A 20917-nucleotide genomic window follows, 5' to 3' on the forward strand; every position below is an offset into this window, starting at 1 on the left:
ACGTGAAGGATTCTTGTGCTAAAGACAAGCAGCAGCAGATTCAGGAAAGCTCTGTACCCTGGCTCTATTTACCAAAAAGTAGGACATAGGTTTACAAAGACAAAAGGTATCTTGTCCCTCTGTCTACCTAGGAGAACAAAGACTACTTCAGACTCCTATGGCCTGGAGATGGTACCAGAGGAACTTACAGTAACAAGCTTGCTAAATGGCTTTTATTTGTCTTTTTTTTTTTTTTTTTTGAAACCTCATAAATTCTTCCCAGAGAGAATCAAAGTTCTATTTCTTTGCTTGTAACTTAAAAAAAATTACTGTTCTTTGTTGAAGACGCTGTGAAAACTGTAATTCAAAGTCACCTCTTTGAGAACAACTCATTCCCTCGGTATTTCTCATGTATAAATGAAATATACATGTCAGTAAACTTCTGTTTTTCTCTTGTTAATTTGTCTTTTGTAACAGGAGTCTCCTCCACCTAAGAACCTATGAGGGCTAAAGAAAATCCCCTACAAATGAAACGGACAGAAATCACAAGCTGCAATGAAAGGCCATAAGGATGCTCGCACCCTAATTTAAAAAACCGTTTGTGTAGGCCGCAGCCAACTATTCTTTTGCCAAGACATTCTCTGGCGCTCACCTCCTTTGAAAACCCGAGAACCAAGGCCAAGAGGCAGAGGGAGGTGGCTGACCCGGCCTGGAGGCGGCCCCGCAAGCTCAGGCCACCCAGAGTGGGAGTGGGAACAGGCGCTCCGCCCCTTTCCCTTTTCCCGGTCCCGCGGGGCGACCCAGCGTGCGACCCCGAAAGTGCAGACCCGGAGTGAGTGGCGAGGGACTAACTGCGCACTGAACAGCCCCGGAAGCCGGCCCGCGGAGGAGGAGGAGGGCCCTCGGTCCCCTAGGCTGGGCGCGCTGAGCGCAGGGGGGGCGCTGTCCTCACCCGCGCGCGTAAAGCGCTAGAGGGCGTTTCCTGGCGGAGGAAACTGACACGTGACGCGTGCCAGCGCTCCCTCCTCCAGCTCCACCAAGTAGGTGGGATCCCCCACTTCGCAGAGGCAGAAGCCATTCAGGCCTCCCTCTGTGCACTTTGCAAAAGCCTCTGCCCTTCCATCTCAAAGTCCTTGGCCCCGATCACACTTCCTCCGCCTGTAAACCTGGAGCCGTCTCTCGCCAGGCGTCCTCTCCCCTGTAGAAGGCCATTTCGGTTCCTGGTGCGTGGTAGCTGCCTCTCTTACGGGATTCCAAGGCCTGATCGGGTGCAGGTGTCTGCCTGTGGATTCGCCGCTGTCCCGCTGGAAGCCCGGAGGCTCGAACCTTGCCATCCCCAGGCACCAGATTTTGCGACCACCCGGGACTTCGCCCACCCTGCTGCCCTTCCTCCGACCTGGGCTGTCTGGAGAGCCTGAGGTGAGCGCTCTCGGGAGAGCCCAGCCAATTTAGAGAGGAGCCCCAAGAAGACTTGGAGGAGCAAATTTTAACGCGGGTACCCTCTGAGTTTCTGGTCCGCCCGGTGTGTCAGAGCTTGTGTTGAGCACCAGGACTGGGAAAACTGGCCAGGAGTTATGATATAATGACACAGTTTATTGAACTTTGGTCTAGGCGTTCATACCCGCGGGCTTGAGTAGACCACCCTCTACTTGGTGTCCACACTTACTTTCTTCAAGACTGAAGAGGCGGGCCCTGAAGCTCTGCCTGTGGTGCCTGCATTTGTGGAGACCCCCATTCTTCCCTCCCCTCAGTTCCCACCCCCTCCCCCACCTACCGCTGACCACCACGTAATCTCATCCTGCCCTTTACACCATAAGGTCCCCAGGCAATGCTCTGCTTTAACTCAGGAAATTTTAACCTGGCATTTTGTAATTGAGGTGAGCAAGAATGGAAAAAGAATGTTGATGACCCCTGAGGCTGCAGCGACTCAAAATCTTTTGCAGAAGTAGAACACGCTAAAGCAGCAATGCATTTAAGTCACATCAACGTGGCAATCGTAGTCCCTGGCACACACTAGGTCCTGAACAGATTTTTCTTTTTGACATCATTGTACGTATGGTTATAACTAAGGGACATAGGATTTGAGTCCATAAACCTAAAGGAAGGGGCAGATAAGAGAAAGGGGATTTCCATGACCCTGACTCCTTTCTGATGCTTGGTGCTACGGAAATCCCTTGATTTCTGTGCATTTTCTCTTTTTGCAGATGTTCACCCTTCCTCAAAAGAACTTCAGGGCTCCCACCACCTGTCTGGGCCTCACCTGCATGCAGGACATGGATAGTAGCCATGGGGATGATCTGGAAGGAGAATGCTCTAGAAAAGTGGACCAGAAGCTCCCTGGAGTGGGCGATCCTGCCATGCTCTCCTCTGGTACCTCATACCTGTCCTCTAGAGGAAGAATGATTAAATGGTTCTGGGATTTGGCTGAGGAGGGCTACAGGACCTACCACATGGATGAGTATGATGAGGACAAGAACCCCAGTGTAAGTGGAGCTCCCCTCCCGCTGGGACCCAAGAGGGAACTGCAGGGTGGGATACCCTACCTTGACCAATAAGGCAGCATCTAGCCCACTCTTGTGAGGTTGCGGTTATGGTTCTCTGACCTCCAAGAGGGCTTCTGATGTAGCTTAGAGAGGCCCTGGTGTATTGCCTGGATCAGAAAATGGCCCATTTAGAATATAGGGGACCTTGATTTGTGAGGGAGGAGTTCAAGAACCATACAATGTTCTTTTTTGGATTATGACCCACGACCTGTCAACTATCCAGCTTTGAAGCTAGGGCAGAACTAAGGTTCAGCTTGCAACTATTTTACTTGTCGGTTGTGTGTTGCTGAGCTGGTTACTTAACCCCCTTGAATCTTAAGTTATCTCTAAAATGAGAGAATAAGGCCAGGTATGGTGGCTCACATCTGTAATCCCAGCACTTTGGGAGGCTGAGGCCAAGGGATTGCTTGAGGCCAGAGTTTGAGACCAGCCAGAAAAACATAGTAAGACCCATCTCTACAAAAAAATAAAAATAAAAGAATTAGCTGGGTGTGGTCGTGTGTACCTGTGGTCCCAGCTACCTGGGAAGCTGAAGTGAAAGGATTGCTTCAGCCTGGGAGGTTGAGGTTATAATGAGCCAAGATCACGCCGTTGCATTCTAGCCTGGGCAACGAAGTGAGACCCTGTCTCAAAATAACGAAAAACAAAAATAAAATAAAATAAAATGGAATAATAATACCTGCTGTGCAGAAGACACAAGATTAAATGAGAGCGAGCAGATGAAGTTTTTAGCACAGTGCTACTCAATAAATGATAGCTGCTATTATTAATATTTTCTGTCCCTTATATAAGCTATTCTTGTAATACCTTCAGAAGTCAGAGAGCTGTTACAAACAAACCTTTAATAATCTTTATTTGAGCATCTACCACATAGATGTGAACAGAAACAAAGTTCTTATCCTCATGGAGTTCATCTTCTAGTTAGGGAGACAGACAGTGAATGAACAGAGAAAAAATATATACATACTATATGGGGTGGTAAGTACTGCAGAGAAAAATAAACCAGGGTAAGGAAGACAGAGAATGATGGGTGGGCTGGTGATGCTGCTATTTAGTAGAAGGAGGTCATAGAAGGCTATTTTAATAAGATGAACATTTGAGCAGAAACCTTGAAAAAGTGGGGGATTGTATTAGTGATCTTTTTTTTTTTTTTTTGAGATGGAGCCTTGCTCTGTCACTCAGGCTGGAGTGCATGGAGTGCAGTGTTTCGATCTTGGCTCCCTGCAATCTTTGCCTCCCGAGTTCAGGCAATTCTCCTGCCTCAGCCTCCCGAGTAGCTGGGATTACAAACACACGCCACCACACCCAGCTAATTTTTGTATTTATAGTAGTGACAGGGTTTCACCATGTTGGCCAGGATGGTCTCATACTCCTGACCTCATGATCTGCCTGCCTCAGCCTCCCAAAGTGTTGGGATTACAGGCGTGAGCCACTGCGCCTGGCCATTAGTTATCTATTGTTACATGACAAATGACCTCAAATCTAGCAGCTTAAAACAACAGTTCACAATTTCTGTGGTTCAGGAATCCTGGCGGATGCTTCAGTCTCAAGATTTGTGGCGGGGGAGGGGGGGAGGGAGAGGGAGAGAGAGACGGAGTCTCACTGTGTCTCCCAGCTGGAGGGCAGTGGCATAATCTCGGCTCATTGCAACCTCTGCCTCCCAGGTTCAATTCATTCTCCTGCCTCAGCCTCCCGAGTAGCTGGGATTACAGGTGTGCACCACCATACCAAGCTAATTTTTGTATTTTTAGTAGAGATGGGGTTTCACCATGTTGGTTAGGCTGGTCTCGATCGCCTGACCTCAGTTGATCCTCCCACCTCAGCCTCCCAAAGTGCTGGGATTATGGGCATGAGCCACTGCACCTGGCCAAGCCACTACGCTCAGCCCCAAGATCTTTTGTGAAGGTGCTGTGAAGCTGGGGCTGTGGTCTCATCTGAAAGATTGACTTGGGGCTAGGGGAGTGGGTGGGAGGCTCTGCTTCTAGTGACACTCTCATGCTTATTGGCAGGCTTCAGTTCTTCTCCACGTGGGCTTCCTCACAGAACTGCCTCATGGCATGGTAGCTGGCTTCTCTCAGGGCAAGTGATCCAAGAGGGAGTGAGAGGTCATGGGTACCCAAGATGGAAGCCACAGACTCTTTATAACCTAACTTCAGAAGTGACATCCCATCACATCTGCCTATTCTGTTCATTAGAAGCATGCCGCTAGGCCCGGCACACACTCAAGGGGTGTGAATACTAGGAGGCGAGGGCCTTAGAGGCTGCCCACCACAGCGAGTGAGCCTTGCAGTCAACTAGGGGAAGAGCATTCCCAGTAGAGGAAACAGCCCGTGCAAAGCCTCCAGGGTTGGATGGTGCTTGATGAGTTCAAGGAACAGCAGAGGGGCCACTGGAGCTGGAATAAAGCCGAAACCAAGACGGGCAGGTGATGGGATCAGAAAGGTGATGGGAAGGTGGAGGTGACAGGTCCTGCAGGGCCCCACAGGGCCCCATCGGATTTTGGACAAAGTGGAGTAGGAGGTATTCCAAGGAGGAGCAGTGTGGTCTGATTTTGGGTTTTGAAAGATGACTTGGACTGCTCTATGGAGATTTGACTTGGCAGGTAAGAGAGTACACGGAGCGAGGGAAGCTGTGGCAACATAGAGATAAGAAATGATGGCGGCTCATACCGGGGTCCCAGCAGGGGAGAGTGAGTCATGGTTGGACTGTCATGTGTTTTGAAGGTAGAGCTGCCAGGATGAGTGGACAGACTGCTTCCCAGGGCATGCAGCCGCACTGCCTCTTACTTTGTTATAGTCTGAGCTCATTCAGGTTTTACTTTTTCGTCTTCCTTCCTTTGCTTCCCCTGCAATAACTCAGGGGTCAGGAGTTAGCTGTGCATGAGGCCTTCACCGAGTCTCCTGGGGCCTCTGTAAGGAACAGCTTGGATTATGCCTGCCTGTCTCTCCTATGACAATAAATGCCTGTGGGGTGGGGATCAAGGTGCTGTGTGATGTTCAGGGTCTCCTGGGGAAGTATTTGCACTGGCAAAGGAGCCTCTTCTTGATCTGCGTCCACTTTTGCTTCTATTCCTGCCACACTGCCAATGCACCATCTGTTTTCTTTCATTCTGTAAATGTGTACTGAGTCCCACTAAGCCCCTCGAGAGAAACAGTGGTGTCTTCAGCACACATCTGTCCTTCAGGGAGCTTACGCTCAGTAGGGGAGATACGGCGTGCACATCAGTTCCTGTGACCTGGGGTGGAAACTGACCATGCTTTAAAGGGGACAGATCAAGTGCTGGGATCCAGAAGAAGGAAAGATCTTTTCCAGGTGGGGTTATAGGGGGGACTTCCTGGAGGACACGGCGTTTGGACAGAGCTTTAGAAATGGGAAGCTGGGATCGGGCAGCTGAGCAGAAGGCGCACCCTGAGCAGAATCAAGGAGGAGTGGTTGAAAGGGTGGGGTTGCAGAGAGCTCCCACTTTGCCTTGCTGCCTCCATGGGCTCCTGGGGCCTTTCACTGGCACCCCTCTGCCATGCTAACCCTGCCTCTGTACCTCTCATCTCCAGGGCATCATTAACTTCGGCACCAGTGAGAACAAACTCTGCTTCGACCTGCTGTCCAGGCGGGTAAGTCCTGGGACGCCTCTGGGGGGGCCTCACCAGCTCTGAGGAGCTGTCTTCCCTGGAATGCTTTCCCAAGAGCCTGCTGCTTGGGCCAGTGGCCCTGGCCTGAGAGTCAGGAGACCTGGGTTCCAGGCCTACTTTGGGACAGTTTTCTGTGTGATCTTAGGTGACTTACTTCCCCACTCAAGTCCTATTTCTTCATCTCTGCAGACTGTTTTTCACTTAGTCCCTCCTGCCGTGTTAGGTCCCCTGATCTCAGACGGAAACACGCTGTGCTTTGTGGTGAAGGTATCTATCAATTAGCTCTTCAGGGGGACAAAAAAAAGAGCCCTGATGTGTAGCTTTGCCAATTTCCATAGTGTAAATACTCCCAGTATGACCGATATCAAGCTACTGATGTGATATCACTGCAGGCAGAGTTAGAAAGAGGCACACGGGCACACTTCATATAATATTTTCACCATACAGACACATAGACAGAACTGACCTCAAAAGCACAGAGAGTAAAAGGTCCTAGAAAATCAGGAGGTGATGATGTTGAGCGCTTATTGCCTTTGTTTATAAGATAATTTAATTTCATTGTCAGTTTATATTGATTTACTCTTTTAAAGTAGCTGTTTTTAACACAGCTTAGAACATTTCTGAAAATTTTATAATCCAGTTTCTTGAGCTGGGTTGAGCCATCTTAGTAAACCACCAATAATGTCTAATAAATGTGTTTCTCAAAGCGGCAGTGGCAGAGTTTGGGTTTGTAGAGACAGCAATGCTTCCAAAAGGACATATTTCCAAAGGTGAGAAATCTAAACTCCAAGGGATGGGGGCGATAGGGAATAGATTTTTTGTATGCATGTATGTATTTGAGGTGGCATCTCGCTCTGTTGCCCAGGCTGGAGTGCGGCGGTGTGATCTCAGCCCACTGCAACCTCTTCCTCCTGGGTTCAAGCAATTCTCCTGCCACAGCCTCTTCAGTAGCTGGAATTACAGGCACACATCACCACACCTGGCTAATTTTTGTATTTTTAGTCGAGATGGGGTTTCACCATTTTGGTCAGGCTGGTCTCAAACTCCTCACCTCGTGATCTGCCCAACCTCAGCCGCCCAAAGTGCCAGGGAATAGATTTTAAAGGCCTGTTTTACCTAGAGCCAGCTCCTCCTTCTAAGGCAGCTAAGCACTGAAATAAAAGGTGAGCCACATATATCAATTTAAATTTTCTATTAAAAAAAAAGATGCCTGGTAAAAATTAATTTTAAGAATATATTTTATTTAGCCCAATATATTCAAAGTATGATCATTTCAGCATGTCATCAGTATAAAACTTATTACTGATATATTTTACATATGTTTTTCCTGCCAAGTCTTCAAAATCCAGTGTGTCTTACTTCAGATGAACCATATTTCAAAGGTTCATTAGCCACATGTGGCCAGTGGCTACCATATTGGAGAGTGTGGCTGTAAGGGAGGAATGGAGAGACAGGAAGGCTGGATCCAGTTATGCAGAAGTGGCTGATTCCCTTTCTTCCTTTTGGTCTCAGTGCGCAAGGCCCCTGAGCTGGTCCTTCTTTGAGACAGTACCTATGATACTAGGAGTTACCAACCTAGCACCCGGTCATGGAGTGGGCAGTCTAGAAACGGCTGCATTTTCCAAAGTGTGAGGTTGGGCTGAGCTTATGGGAAGACAGTGGCTTAAGTCCCTCTAGAAGTTGGAGCCAAGACCAAGGTGTGAGCTCTCAATGTCTTCTCTTGCCCCACGAAGTATTGGCCAGTGTGGTCTCTGGTTACTACTCCTACAAACCCACCCTCCAATTTTTTTAGGTTGGCAGTGTTGTATAAAGAGCGCCAGGCCTGGGTGCAGTTGCTCACGCCTGTAATCCCAGCACTTTGGGAGGCCGAGGCAGGTGGATCACAAGGTCAGGTGTTCGAGACCAGCCTGACCAACATGGTGAAACCCCATCTCTACTAAAAATATAAAAATTAGCCTGGCGTGGTGGCATGCACCTGTAATCCCAGCTTCTCAGGAGGCTGAGACAGGAGAATTGCTTGAACCTGGGAGGTGGAGGTTGCAGTGAGCTGAGATTGCACTACTGCACTCCAGCCTGGGTGACAGAGTGAGACTCTGTCTCAAAAAAAAAGAAAAAAGAAAAAAGAGCCCCAGACTAGGAGTCAAAAATTTTGGGTTTTTGTCTCAGCTCTGCCACTTGCTAGCTCTCTGACCTTGGCTGAGTGATGTCACTTTTTTGGACCTCAGTTTCCTCACCTGCAACATGGGTATGAGAAAGCTGTCACTGTCTGTCCCTCCCCCGGTTTCTCTGATGAGCAGAACAAGCGTTCGGCTTTACCTGCCCTGTGCCGTGGATGTGGGTAGCAGTGCCAGCCTTCAGCCTTGCTCTTCCCATCTCTGTCCCCAGCTGAGTCAGAGCGACATGCAGTGGGTGGAGCCATCTCTGCTGCAGTACCCTGACTGGAGGGGACATCTGTTGTAAGTAACTGCCATAGGGCCAGTTTGCCCCCCTGGGGATGTGTGGCACTGTCTGGAGACATTTTTGGTGGTTATTAACTGGGAAGTCAGGTGCTCCTGGCATTTAGTGTGTAGAGGTCAGGGACGCTGCTAAAGTTCCTACAATGCCCAGGACAGCCCCCACAAAGAAGTATGACCTGGCCCGAAACATCAGTCGTGGCAGGCTGAGGAAGCCTGTGGTAGGCTGAGGACCTAGTCATGGAAACCTTTCGACCATGGGGTCTCCTGCCAGTCCCACCTCAGCACAGGAGCTTTCTAGTCTGGATTCTGGGAACCCGGGGCTATAGCATGGGAGGGCCTTCAGGCAAGGCGTCCCTGTCCCCTCTTTGTTGGTAGCTTTAGAGAAGCCAGAATTGCTGTCAGGGGAGCTGGCTGGGGCCTTTTCCTAATACTAAGAGCGGACATGGTAAATAACACTAATAGTAGCTTGCGCTTGTTGAACACTTGCTTGGGGACGCTGTTCTTAGGGCTCAGCGGCTGAGTAGGACTGGATCCCAAGACTGATTGCAAAGCCCAGGTTCTTCTAGTGCAGTAATGCGGATGGCGGCCCTGACTCAGACCACTGGGCTTGCGTGAGGACCCTGCCTCTTCCCAGCAAGTGACTTAATTATTCCTTTAAACCTCAGTTTGTAATTTCTTTGCCTGTACAACGGGAATAATAATAATAATGATAGTGATAGCCACATCATAGGATTATTATAAAGATAAAGTAAACGTTTTCCGAATAACATTTGTATAAGGTAAGTGCTCAAAAAATATGGGCAATAATAATGGTGCTAAGGCTGGGTGTGGTGGCTCACACCTATACTGCCAGCACTTTGGGAGGCTGAGGCAGGCGGACCACCTGAGATTGGGAGTTCAAGACCAGGCTGACCAACATGGTGAAACTCTATCTCTACTAAAAATATAAAATTAGCCAGGTATGGTGGCACATGCCTGTAATCCCAGCTACTCGGGAGGCTGAGACAGGAGAATCGCTTGAACCCAGGAGGCGGAGTTGCAGTGAGCCAAGATCGCATCATTGCACTCTAGCCTGGGCGACAAGAGTGAAACTCCATCTCAAAATAATAATAGTAATAATGGTGCTAATAATTAATGTCATAGTAATAATGTTTATTGGCATAATTAGCTAGATCTCCATAGAGAGTGTTACTTTTGATAATCCCTGAAGTCTCTTGATTGGGGAGGTATCCTGGAACTACTGCCGTACATGTGGGTACTGGGGAGGGGAAGGTGGGTGCCAAGGAGTGAGACAGATACACCCACACCCCCATCGTGGGAAATTAGGGAAGAGTGATGGCGGCTGCGTGAGGAGTCACCAGAGGAGCTTTGCGATGCACCGCGGGTTGAGGACCGTCTGGCACGCACTGCCTGTTTGTCTTATCTTTAGCCTCCGGGAGGAAATAGCCAAGTTCCTGACTTTCTACTGCAAGAGCCCAGTACCCCTCAGACCAGAGAATGTGAGTATCCCAATACTGCTCCTTCCTGTTCTCCTGCCTCCCCTCCCCATCCCTCCCTCCCTCCCTCCCTCCTCCTTCCCTTCCTGCCTCCATCCCTCTTTCCCTTCCCTCTCTCCCTCCTTCCTCCCTCCCTCCCTCCCCTCTTCCTCCCTCCTTCCCTCCCTCCCTCCCTCCCTTCCTTCCCTAGGTGCCACCAAGGCAGGGCCTGGAACTCCCTCTATGCTGTCCTGGGAGGCTGTGGGTCCCCGCGGACTCCTGGAACTGGTTCATCTTCATCCCTCGGATACGTCGCCCTTAGGTGGTTGTTCTAAATGGTGGTGCCTCGCTGTTCTCTGCTCTGGCCACAGTGCTGTGCGAGGTCGGGGGTAAGTGAGCTCTGAGGCCTGCCCTGCACTGTCAGCCACATCGTGCCTGCAGGGTCCCCGGTTGCCTGGCCTCAAGGGCTGCAATAACATGCTTCCCGGCACAATAGAATATACTAGACTGCAGGGCGCTTGAATAAGTGACTTGATAAGGTTCCCAGGGGTCAGCAGCAATTCCAGGGGAGGTTAATGTGGTGTCAGGGTCCCGGGCTTTCTGTCTGCTCTGACCTTGGCCACTTCATGCTCATAAGGTGGCTGTCGCATCCTCACATGACAGTGTGTCTTAGAGCAGGAAGAAAGGGATGTGGTTGTGCCCTGCCTGTCTCTTTTTTATCAGGAGATGGGGATAGGGGTAGTGTTTCCCAGAAGAGGCCCTCTTCTGTCTTCCTCACCGGAATTCACTCACAAACCTATTTCCAAAATGGTCCTTGGCAAAAGGGACTAAGAACACCAGGGTTGCCTTAAACCGGATGTGGTTTGTCCCCCAGGGCTAGGGGAAGGCCCACCTTCCTGAGACATGATGTGGGTCATGTGCTTTCTTAGCATGGAAGAAAATAGGAATGGCTGTTGTGTGAGCAGCCAGCCAGCAGTGCCTGCTGCAGGAGCCGGTTGTTTTAAGAATCAGTCATGGTCAGGGCTTATTAGTTGCAAGGAAAAGAGGCCCCTTCATGGTAGCTTAATTAATAAGCAAGAATATTAATAACATTTATTGACCAAGTACTATGTTCCGGGCACTGTCCTAAGGCTTTATGCAGAGTATTTGATAAAATCCTCACAGTGTTTCAGTGAGGTTGGTTCTGTGATTACCTCCATTTTACAGATGAGGAGACTAAGACACAGGACGTTCCCTTGTCAGTTACACAAAGAGAGGTAGTAACTAGGATAGGAACCATGAAAGAGAAGTTTACTGTAAGGATATAATAATAGGTCATTTCCTGCCCATTCTAGAATAATCAAGAACAGGAACCCTCTAAGCTTCAGCTTTCCCATGTATAAAGTTAGAATATAATTAATAGTACCTGCTTTGAAGACTAATTGTCAGTAGCAAATGAGGTAAAATACAAATAAATGTTCAGTGTAGTTCCCATCACATCGTTAAGTGCTTAGCAAATGTTAGCTGTTGATAATTAGAAAGGGGGCTGTATTAGTCTGTTCTCATGCTGCTAATAAAGACATACTTGAGACTGCGTAATGTATAAAGGAAAGAGGTTTAATGGATTCACAGTTGCACGTGGTTGGGGAGGCCTCACAGTCATGGTGGAAAGCAAATGAGGAGCAAAGTCACGTCTTCCATGGCAACAGGCAAGAGAGGTTGTGTAGGGAACTCCCCTTTATCAAACCATCAGATCTCGTGAGACTTATTCCCCGTCACCAGAACAGCATGGGAAAGACCCACCCCCATGATTCACTTACTTCCCTCCAGGCACCTCCCATGACACCTGGGAATTACAGAAGCTGTAATTCAAGATGAGATTTGGGTGGGGACACAGCCAAACCATATGAGGGGCTGACCTCAGTGGATCCAACCTTTCCAAAGTGTTTTGGGAGTTGAGAGTGCAAGCATGCCCCAAATGGTCCCCAAGGAAGTTAAAGGCTTGGCGAGGGAATGGGGACAGTGCACAGAGGGTCTGGGGTGTTCTGGCTAGAGAGTGACAGGCCCTCACCTGCTCCTGCCCCCAGAGGCTTTCCTGATCCCCACCCCTTACTATGGAGCCATCACACAGCACGTCTGTCTCTATGGCAACGTCCGACTGGCCTATGTCTACCTGGACAGTGAGGTAAGAGTCTTGGCTTCCCAGGCGGAACCTGGGCCTGCCTGTGGTCAAGAGTTTCCTGAGTTTGAATTTGAGGGTGGGCATGGGAGGAAGTCCATGCTGAGAGCTCTGGGTTGCAATGAGTAGAGAATGGAGCCTTCTGTTGCCATGTGGCTGCACATTCCTGGGTTCCCCAGTGGCTCCAACGTTCCAGTCTCTGAGATCCCTGGGGTTGATGCAGAAGCCAAGAGCCAGACCCAGAAACAGCGAGGTGGGAACAGGGAGGGCAGACCTAAGCATGGCACCCAAGAGTGATGAGGAGGGTCTCTGATGTGATGGGGTGGGGGTGGATGGCAGTAAGAGGGAGGGACCCCACCTGCTTTTCCAGAGACTCTTCTGAGGAGCTGGGGATTACAGGGAAGGAGAGTCCTGAGAGTTCCTATGTGTTGGGAGACAGTGGTCACTGAATTTGGCTGGTGGCTCTGATGGGTCTTTTTCCAGGTCACTGGGCTAGACACACGCCCCTTTCAGCTCACAGTGGAGAAGCTGGAGATGGCCCTGCGAGAAGCTTACTCTGAGGTCTGGGGATCAAATCAAACCCAAGGCTGGGAGTGGGTGGGTCTGAGCTGGCTCTGGACCCCTCTTCTTGTGGCTGATCTCCTGGGAGTAGGGTTGGTACCCAGTGATGGGGACAGGCAGGCAGGGTGGCAGCACAGAATTATTCTGAGAGTCAGGCAGGACCCTGCCCAGGGAGGGTCTTCACTTTCAAAACAGACTCTCAGACCTCAGTTCACAGAGAATCAACCAGGGAACATCACTAAAGATACAGTTCAGAGAATCAACCAGGGAGCATCACTAAAGATACAGTTCACAGCGAATCAACCAGGGAGCATCACTAAAGATACAGTTCACAGCGAATCAACCAGGGAGCATCACTAAAGATACAGTTCACAGAGAATCAACCAGAGAGCATCACGAAAGATACCTCCATCCCTGATCCGTCTGGTTCTGATCCAGTGGGTCAAGTATAGAGTGAAGGAGTCTGTGGTTTAACAAATCTCTCTGGTATTCTGAGGGGGCAATCTTGCTCACTTTGAGGGGATCTGAGGACTCCCAAAGAAGAGCAGAGACCAGTATTCCAGTGGTTCCTTTCCAGTCTACTTTTTAAAAACCTACTTAATTTTTTTTTACCTCAGTCATGAAAGCTGTACATGCTCACTGTCGAAATTTTGAAAGTGCAAAAGACCCACCCAAAATTCTACCATCAAAGATGCACTACTGGCATTTGGGCATATTTCACTCTGGGCCTTGTCCTCTGCCTTTATCTGATGCTGCAGATGTAATTCTGTGTCCCACGTGTTTGCTGCATGTTGGGTTATGAACATGTCCCTCTCAAATCTCCCTGGGAGCCGTCCAGTGATCAGCCTCTTGGCTTGTGTGGCTCTGGCCTTGGGGAAGAGCTGAGGGTCTCCTGCTCCAACGGATGGTTTCAGGGTGTGAAGGTCAAAGGCGTCATCCTCATCAACCCCCAGAACCCTCTGGGTGACGTCTACTCCCCGGAAGAGCTGCAGGAATACCTGGTGTTTGCCAAGAGGTAAGGCACCGCCCACTCACCCCGACAGAGGATCTGGGCAGCTTGGGGTTCCGATGCGGGTTTGGTGCACGTTTTTCTACCCTCTTCACCCTGCTGTGGGCTGTTACTTGCTTTGGCCCTTCTTGGAGCAGGGAAGCAGGGATTTGTGGGATGCCATTCCCCTTTCTCTCTCACTCTTTATAACAATAGCTATCAATTGTTGCATGCTGTAGGGGCCAGGCACCATGCGAAGCACTTTATGTGCCTCATACAATCCTCACAACAACCCTTTCAAGTTCTGATGCTGTTATCATGCCCAGCTCACTGAGCCTTAGAGTGGTCAAGTGAGGGGTGGAGCCAGACTTGAACCTGGGCCTCTGACTCCAGCCCTTGTGCGTGACTCTGGCCCTCCATGGAGGTGCCCGAGGGCTCCCTGTCACCCCTCCGGGGCTTCAAAAGCTCCTCTGTTGCCTGTTTCATATGTGTGGCTTTCTATTTGAAAAAATAGACTAAAGAAGGGTGTTCTGGTAAAAACAAGTTTGGTAACCCTGGGCTAGACCCTGGCCCCTCTGGATTTCTGATGCATTGCCTCCCCACCCTGCGGGACGCGTTTGCCCTGCACACTAAGTCTCTCCTCCCCACCGCCGGCCTCACTCCAGGCACAAGCTGCATGTGATTGTGGACGAGGTCTACATGCTGTCCGTGTTTGAGGAGTCCGTTGGGTACCGCAGTGTCCTAAGCCTGGAAAGGTGAGGTTCCCCGACACAGCTCACTCCCCCAGTCCTCATTATCCCACAGAGCCCTGGCCACTTTCTGGCTCAGCCCATGAGGCGTGGCCTGCCCAGGACAATTCCACTTCCACCCAGCTGATCCCACTGATCCTCAGATCTCCAGGGAGAAGTGGGGAGGGTTGAGCTAGATCAGTGATTTTCAAGTTATTCTGTGGAACTTCTCAGAACTCCCAGGAGGGGCTTCAGGATTCCTGAAGTTAGGGCTGAGTGGGTGGGAAATTGGCCTCTTTGATGTTTCCTCTACCTCCAGAGTAGCTCCAGTTTTATTCATTCATTCATTTACTCACTCATTTATTCACTCATTCACTCAGTATCTCTGGTGCCCTTTGTATGTGCCAAGCACTTCTGGATATTTAAATGTTGGGCTTTTTCATTAGGTTTAGTGTAAGAGAAGCATCTGTGGCCAAAATGCCTTTGGAGCACTTGGGCCAGATCCTCCTCAATGCACGCTGGCCCATGCTTGTAATCCTAGCACTTTGGCAGGCCGAATTGGGAGGACCGCTTGAGCCCAGGAGTTTGAGACCATCCTGAGCAACACAGTGAGCTCTGTTTTTGTGGGGAAAAAAAAGAAAGTGGGGACCAAATCATGTGTACAGTCTGAATCGGAACTTCAGGGGTTCTGACAGTTCCTGCTGTTTGTTCAGAAGCTCAGCTCTGCCAGTTCCACTAGCCCTCTCTTCTCGTCCTCACAAAGCCCCGGGGAGTAGATGGAGCATGGGTTGTTACTCCCATGTATTTTTTGGATTAGGAAAGTGAGGCACAGAAAAAAAGTGGTTGTTCGTTATTAGTCATTAAAAAAAAATTATTAGGTCAGGCGCGGTGGCTCAAGCCTCTAATCCCAGCACTTTGGGAGGCTGAGGTGGGCAGATCACCAGAGGTCAGGAGTTCAAGACCAGCCTGACCAACATGGAGAAACCCCGTCTCTATTAAAATACAAAAAATGATCCAGTCTTGGTGGCACGCGCCTGTAATCCCAGCTACTTGGGAGGCTGAGGCAGGAGAATCACTTGAACCCGGGAGGCAGAGGTTGTGCTAAGCCGAGAACTCCATCTCAAAAAAAAAAGAATAAAATTATTGGGCACTGATTTCATGCCAGGCAGTGTGCTAAGTGCTGGAGATAAAATAGTGAACAAGAAAGACATAGGCCCTTCCTGTATGGAACTTTAATTTCTAGCCAGAAAAAAATTTGAGCAGCTAAATGCACATCCAGCCATTAGTTTATGGCCATAATGAATGTTGAAAGGGAGCGTCCTGGGAGCTGTGAGAGGATCTGCTGAGGGTACCTGATTGGCCTGGTCCCAGGGGCAGTGGTTAGGGAAAGTATCTTGCGGGAGTGACATTTGAGCTAGGCTCTCGATCAGGGGCTAGCAAACTTTTCCTGCAAAAGGCCAGATGGTAAATATTTTAGGCTTTCCAGGTCATATGGTCTCTCACTCAACTTTGCCATAGACACAAATGAATGAGCATGGCTGTGTTCCAATAAAACTTTATTTACAAAAATAGGCAGCAGGCGAGGTTTGGCCTATGGGCTGTCATTTGCTGACCTTTGCTCTAAAAGACGCATGGGAATTGGTGGTTCAGAGATGAAACCAGGGCTTGTCCTGGAACCAAAACTAGAGTCAAAAACTAGATTCAATCACCCATCTCTTCATTTATTCAACCAAACACGTGTGGGCTCATGGTTCTGTGTTGCCTCTATTCCCACGGTGTGCTCTACAGGCTGCCTGACCCCCAGAGGACCCATGTGATGTGGGCGACCAGCAAGGTGAGTTCCTGCCTATTCTTGGGGGTGTCAGGAGGGTGGGAGGGCAAGGAGATGGGTGGAACCAGCTTCCTCCATGGAGGGCTGGCCACTGCCTAGGGTGCTTCTTCCTGCAGGACTTCGGGATGTCTGGACTCCGCTTTGCCACGCTGTACACAGAAAACCAGGACGTGGCCACTGCTGTGGCTTCCCTCTGCCGCTACCATGGCCTCAGTGGCTTGGTCCAGTACCAGATGGCACAGCTGCTCCGGGACCGTGGTGACTGCCTGGGCCTGGTGACCTGAGAATGGGAGGAGGGTTGGAGTTAGCCTGGGAACAGCCAGGAATTGCAGTTGCTTCTCCTAGGAGAAGAAGTTAGCGTAGGGTTTGAGAGTGCCGGCTCTGGGTCCAGACTCGGTCCATCCCCTTTTTGGTCACTTCTTGGCTGTGTGGCACTTTGCTTCACCTCCTTATCTGTATGAGCCTCAGTTTCCTTGTCTGTAAAAGGGGGATCATAATGGTACCTGTCTTGTAACAGGTTGGTGTGATTTGTAATTCAGTTAGAATAGGTATATAATAGGCACTTGATTAATGTGAACTCATTATGATTAGCTGTGAGCACTTGAAAAACAGAGCAGGGTCGAGCATGATGGCTCTTGCCTGTAATTCCAGCACTTTGGGAGGCTGAGGTGGGAGGATCACTTCAGCCCGTGAGGTCAAGGCTGCAGTGAGCTTTCATCATGCCACTGCACTCCAGCTCAGGCAAATGTGAGACCCTGTCTTGAAAATAACAACAACAAAAACAGAGCAGAAGCTTCTAAGGAAAAATTGTTATCATGGAAATATCTCTCTCGCTGTGAATCTACTCTGTTCCTAGATTCAGATAATGAGTTTAAATAGCAAAGGTAAATGCCACCATTTACAGAGCCTAGCAAATGTATCTGCTGTATCGTCTAATTCTCCAGAGTCCTGGGAAGCAAGAATTCCTGTGTTTTCCCCATTATTTTACAAATGAGGGAAATGAGGACCAGATACTACCCCACTCACTACAGTAGCTAAAAGTTTTAAAAATAGTGACGATATCAAATGTTGACAAAGACAAGGAGCAGCTGGAAGTCTCATACATTGCTGGTAGGAGTGTAAGTAGTTCAGCCACTTTGGAAAACAGTTCAGCATCTCTTGTAAAGTTCAACACACACTTGCCAAGTGATTCCACAATTCAACTCCTAGATATTGACCCTGATGGTGACACAATAACCTCTGCTTCATTCATAATCACCCATAACTGCTGCTTTATTCATAATCATCCATAACTGGAAGCAACCCAAATGTCCTTCCACAGATGTGGGGATGCATAAACCGCGGCCCCTCCACTCAATGGAATACTACTCAGCAGTAAAATCCCTGGCAGCATGGGATGATTTCAAAGGAATCCTGCAGAGTGAAAGCAGCTAGCCTCAAAAGATTTCATGCCGTATAATTACAAGTCCGTGACATTCTGGAAAAGGCAAAACTGCAGTGATGGTGATTAGATCGGTGCTTGCAGTGAAGGGGCTGATGTGACTATGAACGGCATCAGGGTATTCTTTAGGATAGTGGAGCTGCTCAGAATCCTGACTGAAGTGGTGGTTACATAAACGTATATATGTACTATAATGCATAGAACTGTATGGCAACAACGAAAAGTCAGTATAAACAATGGAAATCAGAGAGGCGAAGGTGCCCAGGGACCCGCCTCTTGTCAGTGGCCACACTGGGAACTGAACTTTGGTCTGTGGGACTACAAAGCACCACTCTAGAACTGTAGAACTAGATGGACCTTTGGTTCGATTCTTTATCCTGGGGGACTTTGTGCTCTGGACTCCTGAAGGAGATGTGGGACCCAGAGCTGTTGGGGCTGAGTATCTGCGTTTAAGGTGCTTTACACTGAACACTGAATTTCCATCCTTTTTTCCCCTCCCCTTCCACAATCCTCCCCACCACAGCAACCAGCTAGAGGAGGGACTCACAGCATCCTGGCAGCCTGTGACCTTTTTCTTTTCAGTGTCTAGCCTAGCGGGACCCAGTAGAGGGTTGATGGGAGATTAATCTTTTGGCCTCTCTTTCATTCGAACAGACTGGATCAACCAGGTGTACCTGCCGGAAAACCATGCCCGGCTCAAGGCTGCCCACACCTATGTCTCGGAAGAGCTCAGGGCTTTGGGGATCCCCTTCCTGAGTCGTGGGGCCGGCTTCTTCATCTGGGTGGACTTGAGGAAGGTAATGCCGCTGCAGGTGCAGGCTGGGAGGGTGTTCCGGGCCTCCCGCCAGCAGGTAAGGGGGCTCGGCTATGTCCTGAGCACCTGCCCCCGTCTCAGTACCTGCCCAAGGGCACCTTTGAGGAGGAGATGCTGCTCTGGCGCCGCTTTTTGGACAACAAGGTGCTGCTGTCCTTCGGCAAAGCCTTTGAGTGTAAAGAGCCTGGTTGGTTCCGCTTTGTCTTCTCGGACCAGGCCCACCGGCTTCGCCTGGGTGAGCAGCCCACCTTCCCAGCCCAGTCCTCACTGCAGCCTTCACTCTGGCCTCTGCTGTTTGTCCCCACCCACCATGCCATCGGTGCCAGCCGGCCCCTTGCTTCCCCTTTTTAGGGATGCAGAGGGTTCGGCAGGTGCTTGCAGGCAAATCCCAAGTGGCAGAAGACCCCCCCTCCCTCTCAGACCCAGGAGCCAAGTGACCAGCGCAGGTGAGCTGGTCATTGCCTTGTGGCCAGAGGGCCCAGCAGTCACTGTGGACCTGGGGCGTTCCGGGACGGCAGAAGACCAACTGTGGAGGTGCTGTTTGCCGGGAAGGTATCTAACTTGGCTTTGTGTCTGCAGAACTGTTTCTTGCCTTTCACTGTGGCAGTGCAAAACTCCTCCAGCTGTGCTTCAGCCCGGGCCCTCCCTCTCTCCTATTAAACAGAACTAGGGGAGTCTGGATGTCTCTGTTGTGAGTTATTTAGAACGGAGGAGTCGTGACTGCTTCGAACCAGAGCCTCAGCCCCCCTGAGGATGTAAAGAGGAAACAAACAACCTGTACTTTCTTTCTGATAGCACCGTCATTCCTCTTTCTTTGTTGCCAAGGAAACAAGTCAAAGGAACAGCACACACAGAGTTTGCAGAAAAATAAAACAAGTGATCACTTCCAAACTCTGAGGAGAATAGAATGAATGTTGTTTGTTCAGATTGTTCTTCCCATGCTTGGGACAGTTGGGCTCACAGCCCCCGGGATCCTGGGACTGTCCTCTGCTTGGAACGAGGGGAACAGGATGCCACAGTAGAAGTCAGGAGACGCATCTTTATGGGAGCTGAAGTGGCCCCCCAATCTCCAGGAAGCTCCTTTTCCCTCTGCCTTTGAAAGAGCTGCTTTCACTGATGTCCCCAAAGGAGAGTAACCTAGTGATGGTCGTGGGTGGGGGAGATCTGGGGCTGAAACCCTGAGCTGAGGCTGCTGTGAGGCTAAGCTAACCAAGGCTGGCTTTTCTACTATAGGGATGCAGATGAGGGCCGCCTACCCCATTTTCAGGGGTGCTTTAATTCACAGGTTGAATGAGCTTCTAGAGACAACCATAAAACTGTGTGCTGAGGACCATTCCCAGGTGCTGACACTCCTGCTTGGAAAAGCCAACACTTTCCTTGTTTCTCTCTTTCTTTCTTTCTCTCTTTTTTCTTTCTTTCTTTCTTTCTTTCTTTCTTTCTTTCTTTCTTTCTTTCTTTCTTTTTTCTTCTTTCCTTCCTTCCTTCCCTTTCTTTCTTCTCTTTCCTTCTTTCTCTCTTTTTCTTTCTTTTCTTCTTTTTCTTTCTTTCTTGAGATGGACTCTCACTCTGATGCCCATTTGGAGTGCAGTGGCCCAGTCTCAGCTCACTGCAACGCCTGCCTCGCAGATTCAAGTGATTCTCCTGCCTCAGCCTCCCAAGTAGGTGGGATTATAGGTGCCTGACACCACGCTCAGCTACTTTTTGTATTTTTAGTAGAGATGGGATTTTGCCATGCTGGCCAGGATGGTCTTGAACTTCTGACCTTAGGTGATCTGCCTGCCTCGGCCTCCCAAAGTGTTGGAATTATAGGCGTCAGCCACTGTGCCCGGCCTAAGACTTCTTTTTGAGATATCTTTCCTTTTGCCTAGAGTATAGTACTTCAATGTCCTTTGGTGACAGACTCTCAGTTTTTGCTTGTCTGTATTTTGCTCTATGTTTTTTGAGAGAGTCTCGTTCTGTTGCCCAGCTTGGAGTGCAGTGGTGGAATCTTGGCTCACTGCAACTTCCATCTCTCATGTTCAAGTGATTCTCATGCCTCAGCCTCCCAAGTAGCTGGAATTACAGGCATGTGCCACCATGCCTGGCTAACTTGTTTGTATTTTTAGTAGAGACAGGGTTTCACCATGTTGGCCAGGCTAGTCTGGAACTCTCGACCTCAGGTGATCTGCCCACCTTGGCCTCCCAAAGTGCTGGGATTGCAGGCATGAGCCACCACTCCTGGCCTGCTCTATTTTTCAAAGAATTTCACTGGGTATAGAATTCCAGGTTAATAGTTATTTTCTGAATTCCATTGTCCCTGTCAAGTAGTCAGCTG

The 20917-nt window shown here is 49.6% G+C and overlaps 1 protein-coding gene across 1 annotated transcript; it reads left to right on the top strand.

Moving 5' to 3' along the window:
• Positions 1 to 774: 774 nt before the first annotated feature.
• ACCS (1-aminocyclopropane-1-carboxylate synthase homolog (inactive)) lies at positions 775 to 19280 on the top strand. Its single transcript, XM_010333639.3, has 15 exons — positions 775 to 1398; positions 2184 to 2462; positions 6074 to 6133; positions 8537 to 8607; positions 10037 to 10106; positions 10405 to 10471; positions 12149 to 12246; positions 12724 to 12801; positions 13716 to 13816; positions 14455 to 14544; positions 16306 to 16351; positions 16465 to 16606; positions 18444 to 18586; positions 18685 to 18838; positions 18955 to 19280. The coding sequence occupies exons 2-15, from the start codon at positions 2184 to 2186 to the stop codon at positions 19038 to 19040; spliced, it is 1485 nt and encodes a 494-aa protein (XP_010331941.2). The 5' UTR covers positions 775 to 1398; the 3' UTR covers positions 19041 to 19280.
• The last annotated feature ends 1637 nt before the right edge of the window (positions 19281 to 20917 follow it).

This window comes from Saimiri boliviensis, chromosome 6 (assembly GCF_048565385.1).
Source record: "Saimiri boliviensis isolate mSaiBol1 chromosome 6, mSaiBol1.pri, whole genome shotgun sequence".
In the NCBI taxonomy this organism is placed as follows: Eukaryota; Metazoa; Chordata; class Mammalia; order Primates; family Cebidae; genus Saimiri; species Saimiri boliviensis.